The 18016-nt window shown below is 59.2% G+C and overlaps 2 protein-coding genes across 2 annotated transcripts; one reads left to right on the plus strand and one right to left on the minus strand.

Annotated features, from left to right (window-relative positions):
- Window positions 1-167: 167 nt before the first annotated feature.
- CEP15 (centrosomal protein 15) lies at window positions 168-4655 on the minus strand. Its single transcript, XM_061574120.1, has 4 exons — window positions 3871-4655; window positions 3413-3536; window positions 1613-1687; window positions 168-332 (listed from the first exon to the last, which is right to left on the minus strand). The coding sequence occupies exons 1-4, from the start codon at window positions 3921-3923 to the stop codon at window positions 210-212; spliced, it is 375 nt and encodes a 124-aa protein (XP_061430104.1). The 5' UTR covers window positions 3924-4655; the 3' UTR covers window positions 168-209.
- A 1927-nt stretch (window positions 4656-6582) lies between these two features.
- On the plus strand, window positions 6583-18008 carry NOL8 (nucleolar protein 8). Its single transcript, XM_061574012.1, is given in 17 exon segments — window positions 6583-6631; window positions 7091-7354; window positions 7357-7653; window positions 9305-9367; window positions 9730-9808; window positions 10324-10492; window positions 10960-11028; window positions 11887-13236; window positions 13513-13713; window positions 13893-13977; window positions 14487-14607; window positions 14832-15115; window positions 15431-15548; window positions 15734-15788; window positions 15790-15799; window positions 16253-16335; window positions 17626-18008. Coding segments are annotated over 17 exon segments (3363 nt in total). The 3' UTR covers window positions 17692-18008.
- Window positions 18009-18016: the final 8 nt, after the last annotated feature.

The following is an 18016-nucleotide window of genomic DNA, read 5'->3' on the forward strand; positions in this document are numbered from 1 at the left end:
GTACTCAGTTGGAAGTAAAATGTCACGTTTATTTACCGATTTACCTGCAAATGATTTCATTGGGGAAAATCACACGTCGCTGATGCCGAGCGCAAACTATTCGTCTGTGGAACACGACGTGCTTGTGGATCGCCTTCGTGCTATCAGAATGTCGCGAATGCCAAATGTACACGAAGTGTTTTTGTTTATTGTTGTAGTTGGTGGGGGGGTCAAGCGTTGCCCTGTGGGGCGGTGGGGGCATCGCCCTCGGCCCGAGTGGAGGCCTCGTCGGGGCTGTGCAGGACGCCTTCCCAGTCCGGCAGGAGGCGCTCCACCGACGCCCAGTACCTGCACTGCGACACAGACAAAGACCCCCCATATAGCCTCTAACGTGCTGTTGGGGCAAGTGCTGTCAGCAAGCACCTGTTAAGGCCGGCACAGCACCGCGACGGGGGTTAGTGGCCAATCACCACGCCCGACCATCTTCGTCTCCCCAGTGCTGATGTTTACACACTAGGTACTCGGTTAAGGCTGAGTTGACCTAGGGGAGGCTCGGGACCGGGTCAGATATTTGTCACCGATGATGGCTGTGAGTGGGAATGTAACTCGGGTCGCCAGGTTCGTGGCGCGGTGCACGAACCAACACACTACCGCTCCCCTGTGTACTGGAACACACACACACGTGCACACACACGTACACACACACATGTACACACACGCGCACACACGTGCACACACAAGTACGTACGTAGATTTTTGCGTTAACACAGTTGCTGAGCACAGGACGAAAATGTCAAAGTGGCGGCCAGCAAGGGACAGCACCCATCAGACCATGGCCCACACAGCACTGAGCCGCTGTGAACTCTGAACATTCAATGGAGGCATCGAAGCAAGTCCACGGCACATCGAGTAAAGCCAATCCAATGCCGCGGCCGAATGTGAGCACACACACAGCTCTGAGATGCCAATCACGCGGCCATGTCCACGACCAATAAACAAACTCGAGGGAACATTTCACAGTCGGACAGAGGTAAGTGTCACGCGGGTAAATTGCGCCACGGGCTCACCATTACCCGCAGTGCTCCTCACCCTCACCTGCAGGACCCCTCCTCACCTCACCCTCACCTGCAGGACCTCACCTCACCCTCACCTGCAGGACCCCTCCTCACCTCACCCTCACCTGCAGGACCCCTCCTCACCTCACCCTCACCTGCAGGACCTCACCTCACCCTCACCTGCAGGACCCCTCCTCACCTCACCCTCACCTGCAGGACCTCACCTCACCCTCACCTACAGGACCCCTCCTCACCTCACCCTCACCTGCAGGACCTCACCTCACCCTCACCTACAGGACCCCTCCTCACCCTCACCTGCAGGACCCCTCCTCACCTCACCCTCACCTGCAGGACCCCTCCTCACCTCACCCTCACCTGCAGGACCCCTGCTCACCTCACCCTCACCTACAGGACTCACCCTCACCTGCAGGACCCCTCCTCACCTCACCCTCACCTGCAGGACCTCACCCTCACCTACAGGACCCCTCCTCACCCTCACCTGCAGGACCTCACCTCACCCTCACCTGCAGGACCCCCCCCCTCACCTGCAGGACCCCTCCTCACTCACACTTGCTCACCTGCTGGGTGAGGATGTCTGCGCGGGACGATGCGTCAATGCGCGTCTTCAGACGATGCTCTGCTGCGTCCACAGCCTAAAGGACACGCGGGCAGTGACCGATTGTGTCTGGCAGTGTGTGTGGTGGAGCTGTGTCTGGCTGTTTGTGTGTGTAGCTGTGTCTGGCGGTATGTGTGTGTGTGGTGTAGCTGTGTTTGTGGTGTAGCTGTGTGTGTGGTGTAGCTGTGTCTGGCGGTATGTGTGGTGTAGCTGTGTGTGTGGTGTAGCTGTGTGTGTGGTGTAGCTGTGTCTGGCTGTGTGTGTGTGTGTAGCTGTGTCTGGCGGTATGTGTGGTGTAGCTGTGTGTGTGGTGTAGCTGTGTCTGGCTGTGTGTGTGGTGTAGTTGTGTCTGGCTGTGTGTGTGTGTAGCTGTGTCTGGCGGTATGTGTGGTGTAGCTGTGTGTGTGGTGTAGCTGTGTGTGTGGTGTAGCTGTGTGTGGCTGTGTGTGTGGTGTAGCTGTGTGTGTGGTGTAGCTGTGTGTGTGGTGTAGCTGTGTGTGTGTGTGGTGTAGCTGTGTGTGTGGTGTAGCTGTGTCTGGCTATGTGTGTGCGGTGTCGCTGTGTCTAGCGGTATATGTGTGTAGCTTTAGGAGCACATCCACAAATCACTCTTAATGCCATCAACAAGGTAACTTGCAGCACCACACCTATTGCCATTCTTCAGAGAAAGAATGGTGTGATTCCATACGATCTCCAGAAATAGGTTTGCTGAGCATTTCTGAGGTCTTGGGAGAGGGGAAACCCTTCAACTCGGAGAACACGGGGCAAGGTGGAGGAGACTACACCGCTGAGCCTGGAGCGCGTGCTACAAACACGTGGAGGGGGGGGGGGGCTCCACCACAACAAAGAAGTGCCGACCTACCGAGCTGTTCTATGTCATAAAACACTCGCGCCTCCACTCCCCCCGAGTGACGGGGCAGTGGTGGGGAGAGTGGTGGGGAGAGTGGAGAGAGCTCTTTGTACCTGGGCAGGGTGCTTGTGGCCACGCTCAGCGGCGGAGGTCTCGTCGGTGACGTCACGCTGCGTGTTCGTTACCTGCTCGTTACCTGCTCGTTACCTGCTCATTATCTGGCCTGTCGCTCCATACGAACCTCCCCCGGGGCTTCTCGGCCACGGTTATTTCGTCCATTATTATTTGTGAAACGTGGAGCCCTTTAAAGTAACACCCGTGCCGTTTCTCAACAATCAGGCTCGCCTGCCTACCATCCATCCCGGATTTAACCAGACTGGATTGTGTGAGCAGCTCGCAGCTTTGTGAGAGATCTGGACACGGTCCCATCGATGAGATCGATGAGCTCCTTGCAAGCGAGGAGGCTGGGTCATGTCGCCCACGCCCAGCGGCCGGATCCCCAAGCAGCTGCTGCTCGGCCGGATCGAGGGGGCGAAACGGGCGCGGCACGGACTAGAGAAGAGATGGAGTGTTGTGGTACAGGAGGACGTGGAGCTGAGTGGACTTGTCAAACACCGGTACCAGCGGTGTCAAGAGCGGCCTCTGTGGAGGGAGGCTCGTGAAGGAGGCTACTGGTCGATTGGAGGCAGTTGCCATTCAGGATCAACGGAGGTCAGAGGAGTGCCGCTCACAACAACGAGCAGAGCGCCGTGTGGCTAAAGCACAGCGAGTTAGCACAGGTGCGGCATCTGCCAGTCATCTCGATCAACCCACGGCACCTGGGCCTGTCCCGTGACCTCCTGCCAGCAGCCAGATCCTTCCACACTTCACGTCGCCTCAAGGTGCACCCAGCCTGGCACGAGCGCGTCCCACCTGCAGCATGGCGCACCTCTTGGCCGCCGCCGCCTCTGCCGCCTCGAGGGCGCGGGGGAGGCCCTCGGCGCGCGAGTCGCAGAGGCGCCCCGCGGCCCTCAGCGCCACCGCCCGGCGCGCCAGGCTGGTCACGCGGGGGGGGGGGGGGGGTCACGGCGGGGTGAGGTCACGGGGCGTGAGGATGAGGTCAGGGGTAAGGGGGAGGTCACGAGGTAAGGGTGAGGTGGGGGGGGGTGATGGTGAGGTCACGGGGTGGGGAGTGAAGTCACGAGGTTGGGGGGGTGAGGTTACGGGGGGGTCAAGATGAGGTCACGGGAGTGAGTATGAGGTCAAGGGGGTGGTGGTGGTGTCATGGGGGTGAGGTGACGATGGTGAGGTGGTGGGGGTGAGGTCACGGGGGGGTCAAGGTGAGGTCACGGCAGTGAGTATGAGGTCACGATGGTCACGTTGACCCTTACATCTCCTCGTGCTGTTGGCTCAGCGCCATCTCCTCCGCCAGCCGTGACGTCATGTCCGTGTTGTGTCCGTGGTGTTGTTGTTGTTGACGTTCGTGGTGTTGTTGTTGTTGACGTTCGTGGTGTTGTTGTTGTTGACGTTCGTGGTGTTGTTGTCCGTGCTGTTAATGGCTGCTTTGTTGCTGTTAGTGTTGCTAATGTCTGTGTTGTGAGTGCTGTTAATGTCTTGTGTTCGTGTTGTTAATATTCTTGATTTTAATGTTTGCGTTGTTAATGTTGTTGTTAGTGGTGCTAATGTGAGTTTTGTTAATGTCTGTGTTGTTGTGAGTGTTGATGTTTAATGTTGTGAGTGTTGTTGTGAGTGTTGATGTTTAGTGTTGTGAGTGTTGTTGTGAGTGTTGATGTTTAGTGTTGTGAGTGTTGATGTTTAGTGTTGTGAGTGTTGATGTTTAGTGTTGTGAGTGTTGATGTTTAGTGTTGTGAGTGTTGTTGTTTAGTGTTGTGAGTGTTGTTGTTTAGTGTTGTGAGTGTTGTGAGTGTTGATGTTTAGTGTTGTGAGTGTTGTGAGTGTTGATGTTTAGTGTTGTGAGTGTTGTGAGTGTTGTTGTTTAGTGTTGTGAGTGTTGATGTTTAGTGTTGTGAGTGTTGTGAGTGTTGTGAGTGTTGTGAGTGTTGTTGTTTAGTGTTGTGAGTGTTGTCAGTGTTGATGTTTAGTGTTGTGAGTGTTGTTCGCGCCGTTGTTGTTTGCATCCTCCGGGCCGCGCCGTTGACTCGGTCGCCGTGGAGACGGAATCGCCGGGGCGGTCTGAATCGAGCCGTCGATTCAGACCGCCCCAGCGATCCCCGCAGCAGTCTCACGCAGCACGCAGCAGTCTCACGCAGCAGTCTCACGCAGCACGCAGCAGTCTCACGCAGCAGTCTCACGCAGCAGTCTCACGCAGCACGCAGCAGTCTCACGCAGCAGTCTCACGCAGCAGTCTCACGCAGCACGCAGCAGTCTCATGCAGCACGCAGCAGTCTCACGCAGCAGTCTCACGCAGCAGTCTCACGCAGCACGCAGCAGTCTCACGCAGCAGTCTCACGCAGCAGTCTCACGCAGCACGCAGCAGTCTCATGCAGCACGCAGCAGTCTCACGCAGCAGTCTCACGCAGCAGTCTCACGCAGCAGTCTCACGCAGCAGTCTCACGCAGCACGCAGCAGTCTCATGCAGCACGCAGCAGTCTCACGCAGCAGTCTCACGCAGCAGTCTCACGCAGCACGCAGCAGTCTCACGCAGCAGTCTCACGCAGCAGTCTCACGCAGCACGCAGCAGTCTCATGCAGCACGCAGCAGTCTCACGCAGCAGTCTCACGCAGCAGTCTCACGCAGCAGTCTCACGCAGCACGCAGCAGTCTCATGCAGCACGCAGCAGTCTCACGCAGCAGTCTCACGCAGCACGCAGCAGTCTCACGCAGCAGTCTCACGCAGCACGCAGCAGTCTCACGCAGCACGCAGCAGTCTCACGCAGCACGCAGCAGTCTCACGCAGCACGCAGCAGTCTCACGCAGCACGCAGCAGTCTCACGCAGCAGTCTCACGCAGCACGCAGCAGTCTCACGCAGCACGCAGCAGTCTCACGCAGCACGCAGCAGTCTCACGCAGCAGTCTCACGCAGCACGCAGCAGTCTCACGCAGCACGCAGCAGTCTCACGCAGCAGTCTCACGCAGCACGCAGCAGTCTCACGCAGCACGCAGCAGTCTCACGCAGCACGCAGCAGTCTCACGCAGCACGCAGCAGTCTCACGCAACACGCAGCAGTCTCACGCAACACGCAGCAGTCTCACGCAACACGCAGCAGTCTCACGCAACACGCAGCAGTCTCACGCAGCACGCAGCAGTCTCACGCAACACGCAGCAGTCTCACGCAGCAGTCTCACGCAACACGCAGCAGTCTCACGCAACACGCAGCAGTCTCACGCAGCACGCAGCAGTCTCACGCAACACGCAGCAGTCTCACGCAACACGCAGCAGTCTCACGCAACACGCAGCAGTCTCACGCAACACGCAGCAGTCTCACGCAGCACGCAGCAGCTCCGCGCCCCGCGCAGCTGCGAGGAGTGCGCGCCGACTCGGGCGCACGGGGCGAACACAAAGTCCCCCGCCACCACCACCACTCGCGAACGCGACAACGCAACGGGGAAGCAACGCACCACGGGCGAGAGACGCGAATAAAGAATCGATTCTTGGTGGTGAACTTGGCACCACGTGCTCTGTGTGTGTGCCATGATAAAGGGTCATTGCCCGTCGCGTCGCCTGTATGTCTCTCTTCCTTTCAAGCCCACGCGCGGGCGTGCAGAGTTGTCGTCGTCGTTGTTGCAGCAGCAGCAGCATCGCCGCCACTGCACGCGTGGTTCCTACTCGTCAGCAGCGCAAGCAGCAGTCGCGACTGGTGTCAACATTGAAGTGTCGCAGCATCATCGGCGGCAGCAGCAGCAGCAGGGTCGGGCTCGCTTGAATCACTGCCGACGAGTTGGCAGCAAGTTTGTGGGCGACCATCCCGGTCCTTTTGCCATGGGGGGGGGGACGGAGTTGGACGCCAAGTCGTGGAGTAGGTTCACAACTCAAAATAACGACGGGCGCTCTTGCAAGAGAATATTGAATCGTGACTAACACGAGAGCCATCCCCGAATTGGGACCAAGGTCCTCTGGTGTGTAAGATCTGGGCGGCTCGCCGGCATGATTCGCAACCAGAGCCTGGCGGCGATGAATTGGCACTCGAGTTTCAGTCTCGTTTTGTTCGTCTGTCACGAACGCCGCTTAAATTGCTGTCCATGAAGGGTTTTTGTTGAGTTACATCGCGTCAATGTGTCACCAACCTGCCACCACCCGACTGCCAATTAGCGAGGGGTTGGCACGTTGTGTTGGAGAATAAACTCACATCTACAATTTAAATAAGTTTATAACTGGGACTCAAATAGTAAATGTGAGTTTACTCTGCAACACACCGGCGTGCTTAGGGACTAATTGCATCGCTGTCAACCCGTACGGTTTAGCCGAATTCTTGTACAGGAAATTGAGTCTTCAGGTCCATACTAAGCACAGCCGCTCCAATACCGGCAACACAATGTCTTCGTGTCTCTTTGTTTGTGTTTCTCCCTTGTGATTGGGGCTTCGTAGGAGGAGCGCTGAGATTGAAGGGGCACGGGGTGGCCACGATGTGATGTCGGAATTGTTCTGTAACAAGGGCTCGAGAGGTTTGTAATTGCTGCGTTTCGTTCACGTGACAAACCTTGCTCATCGTCTGTGTCGGGTGGTGGGTTAACGACACAGTTCTATTTCCGCGATATAACCCAACGAAATAAACATTTAGCATGGAGTATAACAACAATAACAACAACTATAACAATAACAACAACTATAACAATAACAACAGCAATAGTCGCCAGCTGCAGGCTGACTCGGGGCGTGACACGTGACCCGCCGCCCTGCGTGGGCCACGTGACTTCCTCTTCCGGTGTGGGCCCCACGTGACTTCCTCTTCCGGTCTTGGCCCCACGTGGTCGGCGCGAGCCGCTGGGGATCATCGGTCGAGGGGTGAGATGGGGACCCGCGTCGCGGCCGAGGGGACCCGGGGGACGCCGCGGGAGACGTCGCGAGAGACGCCGCGAGAGACGCCGCGGGAGACGCCGCGCCGCGTGTTCGTGGGCGGCCTCGTGGCGAGCGTGCGGCCCGAGGAGCTGCGGCGCCGCTTCGAGGCGTTCGGGGCCGTGGGGGACGTGGCGGTGAAGACGCGGAGCGACGAGACGGGTGAGGGGGGGGTGAGAGTGTGAGGGGGGTGAGTGAGTGAGTGAGTGGGTGAGTGAGTGAGTGGGTGAGTAAGTGAGGGGTGGGGTGAGTGGGTGAGGTGGATGAGTGAGTGAGGGGGGTGAGGGGGGATGAGAGAGTGAGGGGGGGGGGGTGAGTGAGGGGGGTGAGTGAGTGAGGGGGGGGGGGTGAGTGGGTGAGGTGGGGGGGATGAGTGAGGGGGGTGAGTGGGTGAGGTGGGGGGGATGAGAGAGTGAGGGGGGGTGAGTGAGGGGGGTGAGTGAGTGATGGGGGGGGTGAGTGGGTGAGGTGGGGGGGATGAGTGAGGGGGGTGAGTGGGTGAGGTGGGGGGGATGAGTGAGGGGGGATGAGAGAGTGAGGGGGGTGATTTAGGGGGATGAGTGAGTGAGTGAGGGGGGTGAGTGAGTGGGGGGGGGGGGGGTGAGTGAGTGGGGGGGGTGAGTGAGTGAGGGGGTGAGTGAGGAGGGGGATGAGTGAGGGAGGGGGATGAGTGAGGGAGGGGGATGAGTGAGGGAGGGGGATGAGTGAGGGAGGGGGATGAGTGAGGGAGGGGGATGAGTGAGGGAGGGGGATGAGTGAGGGAGGGGGGGTGAGTGAGGGGGGGGATGAGTGAGTGAAGGGGGTGAGTGAGGGGGGGGGATGAGTGAGTGAGTGAAGGGGGTGAGTGAGCGAGGGGGGTGAGTGAGCGAGGGGGGTGAGTGAATGAGGGGGGTGAGTGGAGGAGGGGGATGAGTGAGTGAGGGGGGGGGGATGAGTGAGTGAAGGGGGTGAGTGAGGGGGGGGGATGAGTGAATGAGGGGGGTGAGTGAGGGAGGGGGATGAGTGAGTGAGGGGGGGGGATGAGTGAGTGAAGGGGGTGACTGAGGGAGGTGAGGGGGGGTTAAGGTGAAGGGGGGGGGTGTGGAAGTGTGGAGGGATGAGGGGCGGGGAATGGGGATGTGATGAGGAGGACGATGAGTTGAGGTTGAGATGAAGTGAGCAGAACGGTGATGCAGGGAGGGTGAGGAGTCTAATCGGAGGGTTGTTGGGTAATAGGATAACGAGGTAAATGTGGTGAGGCGTGAGGGGCGAAGGTTGCGGGGAAGTGAAGGGCGACCGGGGTGAGTGAGTTGGTGAGGAGGAGGGATGGCGACCGGTGGTCAAGACTCACGCCAGAGGAGGAACGTTCCCATCAGGTCGTCCGCCGCGGAGATGGAGCGGCGAAGTCAGCTCTTGTAACCCGCGCTCCGTTGGGTTATGTCGCAGGACCGTGAGAGATGGCGACAGCTTGGGGAGGTCTTAATCCAGCAGTGCATAGAACATGGCTGACGGTGGTATTGAATGAGGACCTCGTGTGTGTTTGGGGGAGGGATGGCTCGGCGGTTTGCGCGCTGCGCTGTGAACCCGGCGCCCCGACTTCCATTCCCGCTCTTGATGATCTGAGCCGGTTTTGGGGCCTCCAATTGGTGGACTCGGCCTCAAATGAATATCCGGTACGGTGTGTAAACATCCCCACTAGGGAGACAAAGGCGGCCGGGCGTGGCCACCCGCTACCGCCTCGTGTGCCATGCCGGCCGTCATAGGTGCTCGCTTACAGCACTTGCTCCACCAGTCTGTTAAGGCTACACGGGGTACCTTTGTCTTTGTGTTACAGGCACTCCCATCAAGACGTTCGCCTACGTGAGCCTGCAGGCGAGTGACGCCGAGCTACGGAAGTGTAAGGGAGAGTGCTTTGCAGAAGGGCCGTTGCCCGAAACGTCACATATTGCCTGCTTTTCCTTTAAGGCCACAAAGTGTTCTTGATAAATGTGCCAAGTGTTGTCGAAGAGAGAGAAGAGTGAGTGAGCGAGGCTATGAAGGAGTGACCACGTGTGAGTGAATCATGATTACTATGCTTGCTTTGCGCAGAAAGCTTCACCGATTATTTTTAAGAGGGTGACTCCGAGTGCTTCCGCGTGTGTTGTGTGTCGTGCCGTCGTGTGGCCATGTGTTGTGTCACGTCGTGTGATGCGGTTGCGGTGGTGACGCGGTTATAGCCGCAATACGGTTGTGGTTGTGACTTGCATGTGTCTCCTCCAGGCTTCTCGGTGCTCAACCACACCAAGTGGAAGGGTGGGACCCTGCAGCTGGAGCTCGCCAAGGAGAGCTTCCTGCAGCGGTGAGCAAGTAATCGGATTACTCTGTGAACCCGGACATGTAATCTGTAATCTGTTATCAGCAGTGGCAGCGGGTTAACTTCAAACCATTCCAGCGGCGTGGCTGCGTGTTACAGGAGCTCTGCGTTCATTTGAACTATCTACGTGGTGCGGGGTAACACAAATATAAATATGCTCTGTGTAGCCTTAACAGACTGTTGGGGCAAGTCCCATTTGCGAGCACCTACGAAGACCGGTACAGTACACGAGTTGGGGTGGATGGCCGGCACCATGCCCGGCCACCTTCTTTATCTCCCCAGTGTTAAAGTTTACGCGGCGCGATAGACCTAGCGCACCTCCGATTAGCACGGTTTGGCTACGTACGCTGCAAAATAATTTCCACATACATCCACGCATAGGGGAGGCGCAGGACCGGTCATGTTGATGACTTGGGTCACTCGTGCAAGTGAGACTCTATCCTGGTCTCCTGAGTGCCCACCTGCATCGTCTACTCCTCACCCCCCCCCCCTTCCCTCAGGCTGGAGAAGGAGCGAGCGGAACGCGCGGTGGCGAAGGAGGAGGAGGTGGGGGCCGCGGGGGGTGGGGGCCCAGTGAACCCTCCCCTCCTGGTGGCGCTCAACGCCGCCGGCGCCGCCAACTTCCACATGCGCGGTGTTGTCCCGGGCACCGAGGTGCCGGGGGTTCCGGTACGGCACCAGCTCGCTCGCCCTGTCGCTCTCCACGTCCGTCAACCCCTCGCTCGCTCACTGGCTCGCTCAACCCTCGCTTACCCACTAACTCACCCGTCTCTCACTCGCTCGCTCAACCCTCGCTTACCCACTCGCTCACCCACTCGCTCACTCGTCTCTGACTCCCTCGCTCGCTCAACCCTCGTTTACCCACTCGCTCACCCGTCGCTCACTCCCTCGCTCGCTCAACCCTCGCTTAACCACTGGCTCACCCGTCGCTCACTCCCTCGCTTGCTCGCTCAACCCTCGCTTACCGTTGGGTGAGTGTGTGTGGTTGGGTGACTGAGTGAGTGTGGTTGGTATGGTTGGGTGACTGTGAGTGTGGTTGAATGACTGAGTGAGTGTGTGGGTGAGTGACTGAGTGTGTGTGGTTGGTCTGGTTGAGTGACTGTGTATGGTTTGTGTGGTTGGGTGGTTGGTTCCAGGACTGGGTGGTGAGCAAGTTTGGGAGAGTGCTGCCCATCGTGAAGGTGAGAAGAAAAGACAAAAAGAAAATATCCTTCACTGCGTCGACGACTGGAGACCTGTGTCTCCACATGTCTCTGTGTGTCTCCAGGTGTCTCTGTGTGTCTCCTGTCTCCAAGTGTCTCTTGGTGTGTTTGTGTATCTTCCGTCTTCTGGTGTATCTCTTACCGTGTGTGTTTGTCTCCGAGTGTCTCTTGGTGTCTCCTTGTTTCTCTGAATGCCGATGTGTGTCTCCAAGTGTCTCCAAGTGTCTCCTTCTGTCTCTGAGTGTGTCCTTGCGTCCTGTCTTGTGACCATGTTGAACATTGCAGATATGATCAGCTGGAACAGCTGCACATACCGCAATGTCTCAGCTTTCTAGCCATGCAGTGGCGCTGGCTGTCAGCTGGTGAATTGCTCTAGTGCCACTGTTCAGAACCAAGAGACTCGCAGAGACCCATAGAATCACACCGAGACACATGTACTCACACAGAGACCCGTAGATTCGCACATAGATACCCATAGACTATCTCTGAATGTCACTGTGTTTCTGCATGTCACTGTGTCTATGTGTGTTACTGTGTCTATGTGTGCCACTGTGTCCCTAGATGTCTCTTTAAAAGCTACTCATAGCTTACATCCATTTATCATCTGCTGCTGGATGAAGGCCTCCACATGCCGTGTCCGTCATGGGAGTTGTTGGTCAGTGTGGATTTCTCTGCCCAAAACCCCTGCTTTGCCAGCGTGGTTTGTGGTTAAGGTAAGGGTTAGCAGTTAGGGTTAGTGTTTCGGGTTCTCGGTTAGGGTTCACGGTGTTAGTAGTTGGGGTGAGGGTTAGTGGATAGGGTTTGCGGTCCGGGTTTGGGACCGTGGCCACGCCGTTCCGCCCTTGACTCCTCCGTGCTCACGTCATCCGGTACGACCCGTCCAAGTTCTGCCACAACCTCAAGCGCCTGGCGGCGCCGGAAGCTGACGCCCCGCCCACGCCGGTGAGCCAGCTCACCTGGCAGCTCCACGACGACCGCGACGACGACGAGAAGAAGAAGAAAAAGAAGACGAAGCAGCCAGAACGGCCGCCCGCTGCCCGCCGCGACGCCGCGACGACACCGAAGCCAGCGTCGCGCAACAACCGCGGCGGCGCCGGCGCCCGTAGCAACGGCGCCGAATCCGACGAGGCGGACTCGGGAGAGGAGCTGGCGCGCATGGTGGAGGCGGCGGCGCAGGCGGAGGAGCGGCCGCGGCAGCGCCGCCTGCGGGACGACAGCGACCAGGAGCTGGAGGTGGTGCCCGTCGGGTTTGTGCCCTCGCGGCCCCACGCCGGCGACGCGAGCGCCGGTGACGATTCCGAGGGTGAGGAGGGCGGTTCCGTATGGTTGCCACGGGCAACGGACCGTGATGTTGTCGCCGTGGCGACCGGGGAAACGCGGACCGCCGCGTTACCCCGGCCGACCCCGAAACGCGGAGCTCCTCCAGGCACTGCCGGAGCGGAGGGGAAGAAGCGGAAACGCGTTGGGAAGAGTTGCCCACATTGCAGTAAGGAGTTAGCGGAGGAGGAGGATGAGGAGGATGATGATGATGAGGAGGATGAGGAGGATGAGGAGTATGCGAAAATGATGCAGGGCTGCTACCGCCTCGAGCTGAGCCTTGACGACCTCCGCGCGGCCGTCTCAGGGTCTCAGGGGGGCGGCCCCGACGACGACCCCAGCGACCGTGACGACGACCCCAGCGACTGCAACAAACTCAACGGCCCGGAGCGTGAACCCCGGGTCGCGGAGCCAGAGGCAAAGCGTGGAGCGCCGACTCCGGGAGGAAGTTCCACCACCCGCAGTAGCAGCAAAAAAAAACTGAAACGTGATTCTGTGGACAGGGACGTTGACGAGGTGCGTGACGATGAGGGAGGCCTCTCGGCGGGACGGCACAGCTCTCGGCCGCCCCTGTTCCTCGGCACGCGCTGGCTGTTCGGAGACACTCGGGACGGCGGCGGTGGCAGAGGAGGGGGACCTGGGGAGATTGGACCGGCCGGGTCGCCCGTTCGCCGAACACCGGGAGATGAAGATGAGAGCGGCCGGGGAGCGGGCGACGACGAGGAGGAGGTGCAGGAGGAGAAGCAGGAGGAGGAGGAGGTTTTGTGTCGCAAATCTAAAAGCAAAAAGAGGAAGAAGGTAGAGAGGGAGGTGGTGGAGGAGGAGGAGGAGGTGAAGGAGAACGCTTTGTATTGCAAAATCAACAGCAAAACAAAAAAGAAAAAGAAGAAAGAAGTGGAGGAGGAGGAGGTGGTGGAGGAGGAGGAGGTGGAGGAGGAGGTGGAGGTGGAGGAGGAGGTGGAGGAGGAGTTGGAGGAGGAGGTGGAGGAGAGCGCTTTGTATTGCAAAATTAACAGCAAAACAAAAAAGAAAAAGAAAGAAGAAGTGGAGGTGGAGGAGGAGGAGGTGGAGGAGGATGAGGTGGAGAACGCTTTGTATTGCAAAATCAACAGCAAAACAAAGAAGAAAAATAAGAAAAAAGAAGAGGAGGAGGTGGAGGAGGAGGTGGAGGAGGAGGAGGTGGAGGAGGAGGAGGAAGTGGAGAAGGTGGAGAGCGTGTGCCACAAAACCAAGAAGAAAAAGAAGAGGAAGCAAGAAAAGGATGAGGAGGTCGAGGAGGAGAGGGGTCACACGGAGGTCGCGGGGTCGCGACCCCAGGAGGAGGAGGGGCAGGAAGAGGCGGCCATGGCAAGGCCGGGTCGTGTCGTCAAGGTAACACCCCCTCACCTGCTCCCTCATTGCTCACCTCACCCTGTCACCTCCTCCGCTCACCCCCTTTATTCTCTAACCTCCTCACACGCTCGCCTCCTCTCTCGTTCACCACCTCACCCCTCACCTCCTCTCCCGTTGACCACCTCACCAAGTGCCGCTGTCGCCTCCTCACCCCGCAGACCGGCTTTGGAGAGGACGAGCGCTTCCGTCTGGACGGGAGGTTTGAAGACGACGACGACGAGGGGCCGCAGGGGGGCGGTGACGGTGAGGATGACCGGCCACTCCTTCCTCAACGCGCTCCACACTCATCCCTCTTGCTCACTCCCTCGCTCACCTCTCGTCCCTCGCTCACCTCTCGTCCCTCGCTCACTTCTTCCCCACCCCTCACTCCCTCCTCGCCCCCTCTTTTAATTCCTTTCCTCGCTCTCCTCTCGCTCGTTCCCCAACCTCCTCACTCACCACCCCTTTTCTCATTCCTTCCCTCGGTCATTCCCTCACCCCCTCGCTCACCTCTCTCCCACTCCTTCCCTCACCCCATTGCTCACCCCGTGTTTATGGCGGTTTCATCATTGACACCATCACCCTGCCACAGCGTGTGCGTGTGTGTGCGTGTGTGTGCGTGTGCATGCGTGTGAGTGTGCGTGTGCGCGTGTGCGTGCGTCTGCATGTGTGTTACTGACCCGCCCCTACTCGACATCTGTGGAAAAGAGCTTCATGGCTCATGAGATTCCTCGTAAGTTGAAATAAAGATTCTGGTTCTGTGTGCACGTCAGGTGTGGAGACACCAGGGGGCTCGGAGCTGAAGCAGCCAAAGAGTGGGGGCCTCAGGAAGGGGGCCGTGCCCCCAGCCGCCTCCCAGCAGCAGCCGAAGGGGGCCAAGCGCTCCACCCTCAGGTGGCCACCGCACACGCACGCACGCACACAGCACACGCGCACACAGCACACGCACGCACACGCTCACGCACACACGCTCACACATGCTCACACACACGCTCACATACAGCCACAACCACCCTCATGTGTGGCGTGCCGGCCTTCATAGGTGCTCGCTAATAGCACTTGCCCCACCAGTCGGTTAAATGCTACACGGGGGATCTTTGTCTGTGGTGTGCGAGCAGCAAGGCAGAGCGGAGGCAGCGCCGCGAGGAGGAGAGGTGGGGGCCGCCCGTCTCCGCAGACACCTACTACCACGTGACCTCCGACCTCAAGCAGCTGTTTGGCGGGGGGCAGGAGGAGAAGCGGGAGGAGAAGGGGGCGGCGGCCGTGGACAAGGGCCCCCCCCCAACCCAGTTTGCGTTTGAATTCCTCTCGGGGGGCTCCGGATCCACGGAGGCTCGGAACCAGGGCGGCTTCTCCTTCTGCTTCTCCGTTCCGGAGGGAGCTCGGGAACTCGTTCCGGCCGGTACGCCTGCTCGCCCGCTCACTCGCCCGCTCACTCGCCCCCACGCACTCGCCCGCTCACTCGCCCGCTCACTCGACCCCACGCGCTCGCCCGCTGACTCGCCCGCTCACTCGCCCGCTAACTCGCCCCCACGCACTCGCCCGCTCACTCGCCCCCATGCACTCGCCCGCTCACTCGCCCCCACGCACTCGCCCGCTCACTCGCCCCCATGCACTCGCCCGCTCACTCGCCCCCACGCACTCGCCCGCTCACTCGCCCAGTGACCCCAACGCCTCTCGCTGGCTTGCCCACCGACTTGCGCCTCTCCGTTGCCAGGAGACCGCAAGTCGGTTCCGTTTCAACCGGATGGGAGTTTCCACGACAGCAGCTCAGAAGAGGAGGAGCAGGACGAGGTGGAGGAAGAAAAGGAGGTGGAGGGGGCAGGGAAGCTCGGGTACGGCGGAATGTGGTGAAGTGCGCGCGTCGTGTTGCTTCTCATTTATTCACTCGGCACAACCCGACTCGGTGGTGTGGGGTAACGCGGTGAGCGAGCGCCTTGCGTCTGTGTGTCTCGCCGTGTCTCCCCGTGTCTCACCGTCTCTCACCGTGTCTCGCCGTGTCTCGCCGTGTCTCCCCCAGGTCTCCCTCGACTGCATCAGGACTCAAATTTTTCTTCTTCACGAAGGACGACGCTGAGGCTCACGGGTGAGGGGTGCACAACACTCGCTCACCCTTGGCAATACCACACTCGCCCTCATCACACCCACGTCTTATACGCTGATGTTAACCACACTCACCCCTCACCACATTCGCCTCTCACGCTCGCCCTCATGACGCTCACCTCAAACCTACGAGGTGTGGTAGTTTGCGCACTGCACTGAACCCGACGACCCAAGTTCGATTCCCGCTCACGACCAACGTTAGTTACGGTCATCTCAACTGGCCCTGTGCCTCCCTTGGATCAACTCGGCCTCAAATCAGTACCTGGTGCAGTGTTTAAACATCAGCACTGGGGAGACAAAGGCGGCCGGGGCCTGGTGCTGTTCACACCACTCTCTCGTGGCGCCGAGCCAACCTTCAATCGGTGCTAACTAGCAGCACTTTTCCGAAAAGTCTCTCAAGGCTATAGGGGGGATCTTTGTCTTTGTGTGCATGCAGAAGGCCCGCAGTCGTTCTGTCGGAGCGAGGCGATGGAGCAAGTGAGGGACGGCTGGGAGGAGATGCGAGCCAACCTCAGACAGGTGAGCGCTCACCAGAGCCACATCGCCTCCTGACCCTCACCCCTAACCCAGCCAAAGGCTCTCGGGTCTGACCTGTGACCCCTTGACCCGTGACCTCCGTGCATGACGCCCCGTGAGCGGTGTAAAATGCAAGGTTATCTGACCAGCTGGCTCGGCAGCGGAATGAGCGGCTAACAAATTCAAATCCTGGTTTGGAGGATTTTAACTTTGTGGACAACCAAGTCCCACACTGTAGTCTGCGCTCCTTCAACGGAGGAGCCACCAACACGACACAAACGCTCTCTCTGCTCAAGCCCTGTGCTCCTCCCTTCTGTCGCCCCCCCACGCTCTCTCTGCTCAGCCCTGTGCTCTCCCTTCTGTCGCCCCCCACGCTCTCTCTGCTCAAGCCCTGTGCTCTCCTTCTGTCGCCCCCCACGCTCTCTCTCCTCAAGCCCTGTGCTCTCCCTTCTGTCGCCCCCACGCTCTCTCTGCTCAAGCCCTGTGCTCTCCCTTCTGTCGCCCCCACGCTCTCTCTCCTCAAGCCCTGTGCTCTCCCTTCTGTCGCCCCCCACGCTCTCTCTGCTCAAGCCCTGTGCTCTCCCTTCTGTCGCCCCCACGCTCTCTCTGCTCAAGCCCTGTGCTCTCCCTTCTGTCGCCCCCACGCTTCTCTCTCAAGCCCTGTCTCCCTTCTGTCGCCCCCCACGCTCTCTCTGCTCAAGCCCTGTGCTCTCCCTTCTGTCGCCCCCCACGCTCTCTCTGCTCAAGCCCTGTGCTCTCCTTCTGTCCCCCACGCTCTCTCTGCTCAAGCCCTGTGCTCTCCCTTCTGTCGCCCCCCACGCTCTCTCTGCTCAAGCCCTGTGCTCGCCTTCTGTCGCCCCCACGCTCTCTCTGCTCAAGCCCTGTGCTCGCCCTTCTGTCGCCCCCCACGCTCTCTCTGCCTCAAGCCCTGTGCTCGCCCTTCTGTCGCACCCCACGCTCTCTCTCCTCAAGCCCTGTGCTCTCCCTTCTGTCGCCCCCCACGCTCTCTCTGCTCAAGCCCTGTGCTCTCCCTTCTGTCGCCCCCCACGCTCTCTCTGCTCAAGCCCTGTGCTCTCCCTTCTGTCGCCCCCCACGCTCTCTCTGCTCAAGCCCTGTGCTCTCCCTTCTGTCGCCCCCCACGCTCTCTCTGCTCAAGCCCTGTGCTCTCCCTTCTGTCGCCCCCCACGCTCTCTCTGCTCAAGCCCTGTGCTCTCCCTTCTGTCGCCCCCACGCTCTCTCTGCTCAAGCCCTGTGCTCGCCCTTCTGTCGCCCCCCATGCTCTCTCTGCTGCAGGATTACCGCAAGAAGCACAAGGACGCCATTCGCAAGAGTCGCACCAAGCCCGGCACTGCTAAGTAGCCGGGATGGGGGGCGCCGTGGGGGGACACGAGGTGGACATGGTGGACACGGGGTGGACACGGGGTGGACACCTCGCAACGCTTGCACCGTGTATTTTCCATAATAGAGGTTTTTTGGGTTAGATCGCGTTAATATATAATTGTGTCGTTAAACCCGCCACCACCCGACACAGCCAACTAGTAAGGGTTGTCAGGTAAATAAAACGTGGCAGCTAGCTTCATCAGGCGACAGCCAGATTTGTGGAGAAGTCCATCTGTTTCATCCTTGTATAGAGGTCTTTACATGACAACCCTTATTAATTGGCTGTGTCGGGTAGTGGCTGGCT

The sequence above is a fragment of the Lethenteron reissneri genome, chromosome 54, assembly GCF_015708825.2.
Source record: "Lethenteron reissneri isolate LAM-NWPU_2019-01 chromosome 54, ASM1570882v1, whole genome shotgun sequence".
Lineage (NCBI taxonomy): Eukaryota > Metazoa > Chordata > Hyperoartia > Petromyzontiformes > Petromyzontidae > Lethenteron > Lethenteron reissneri.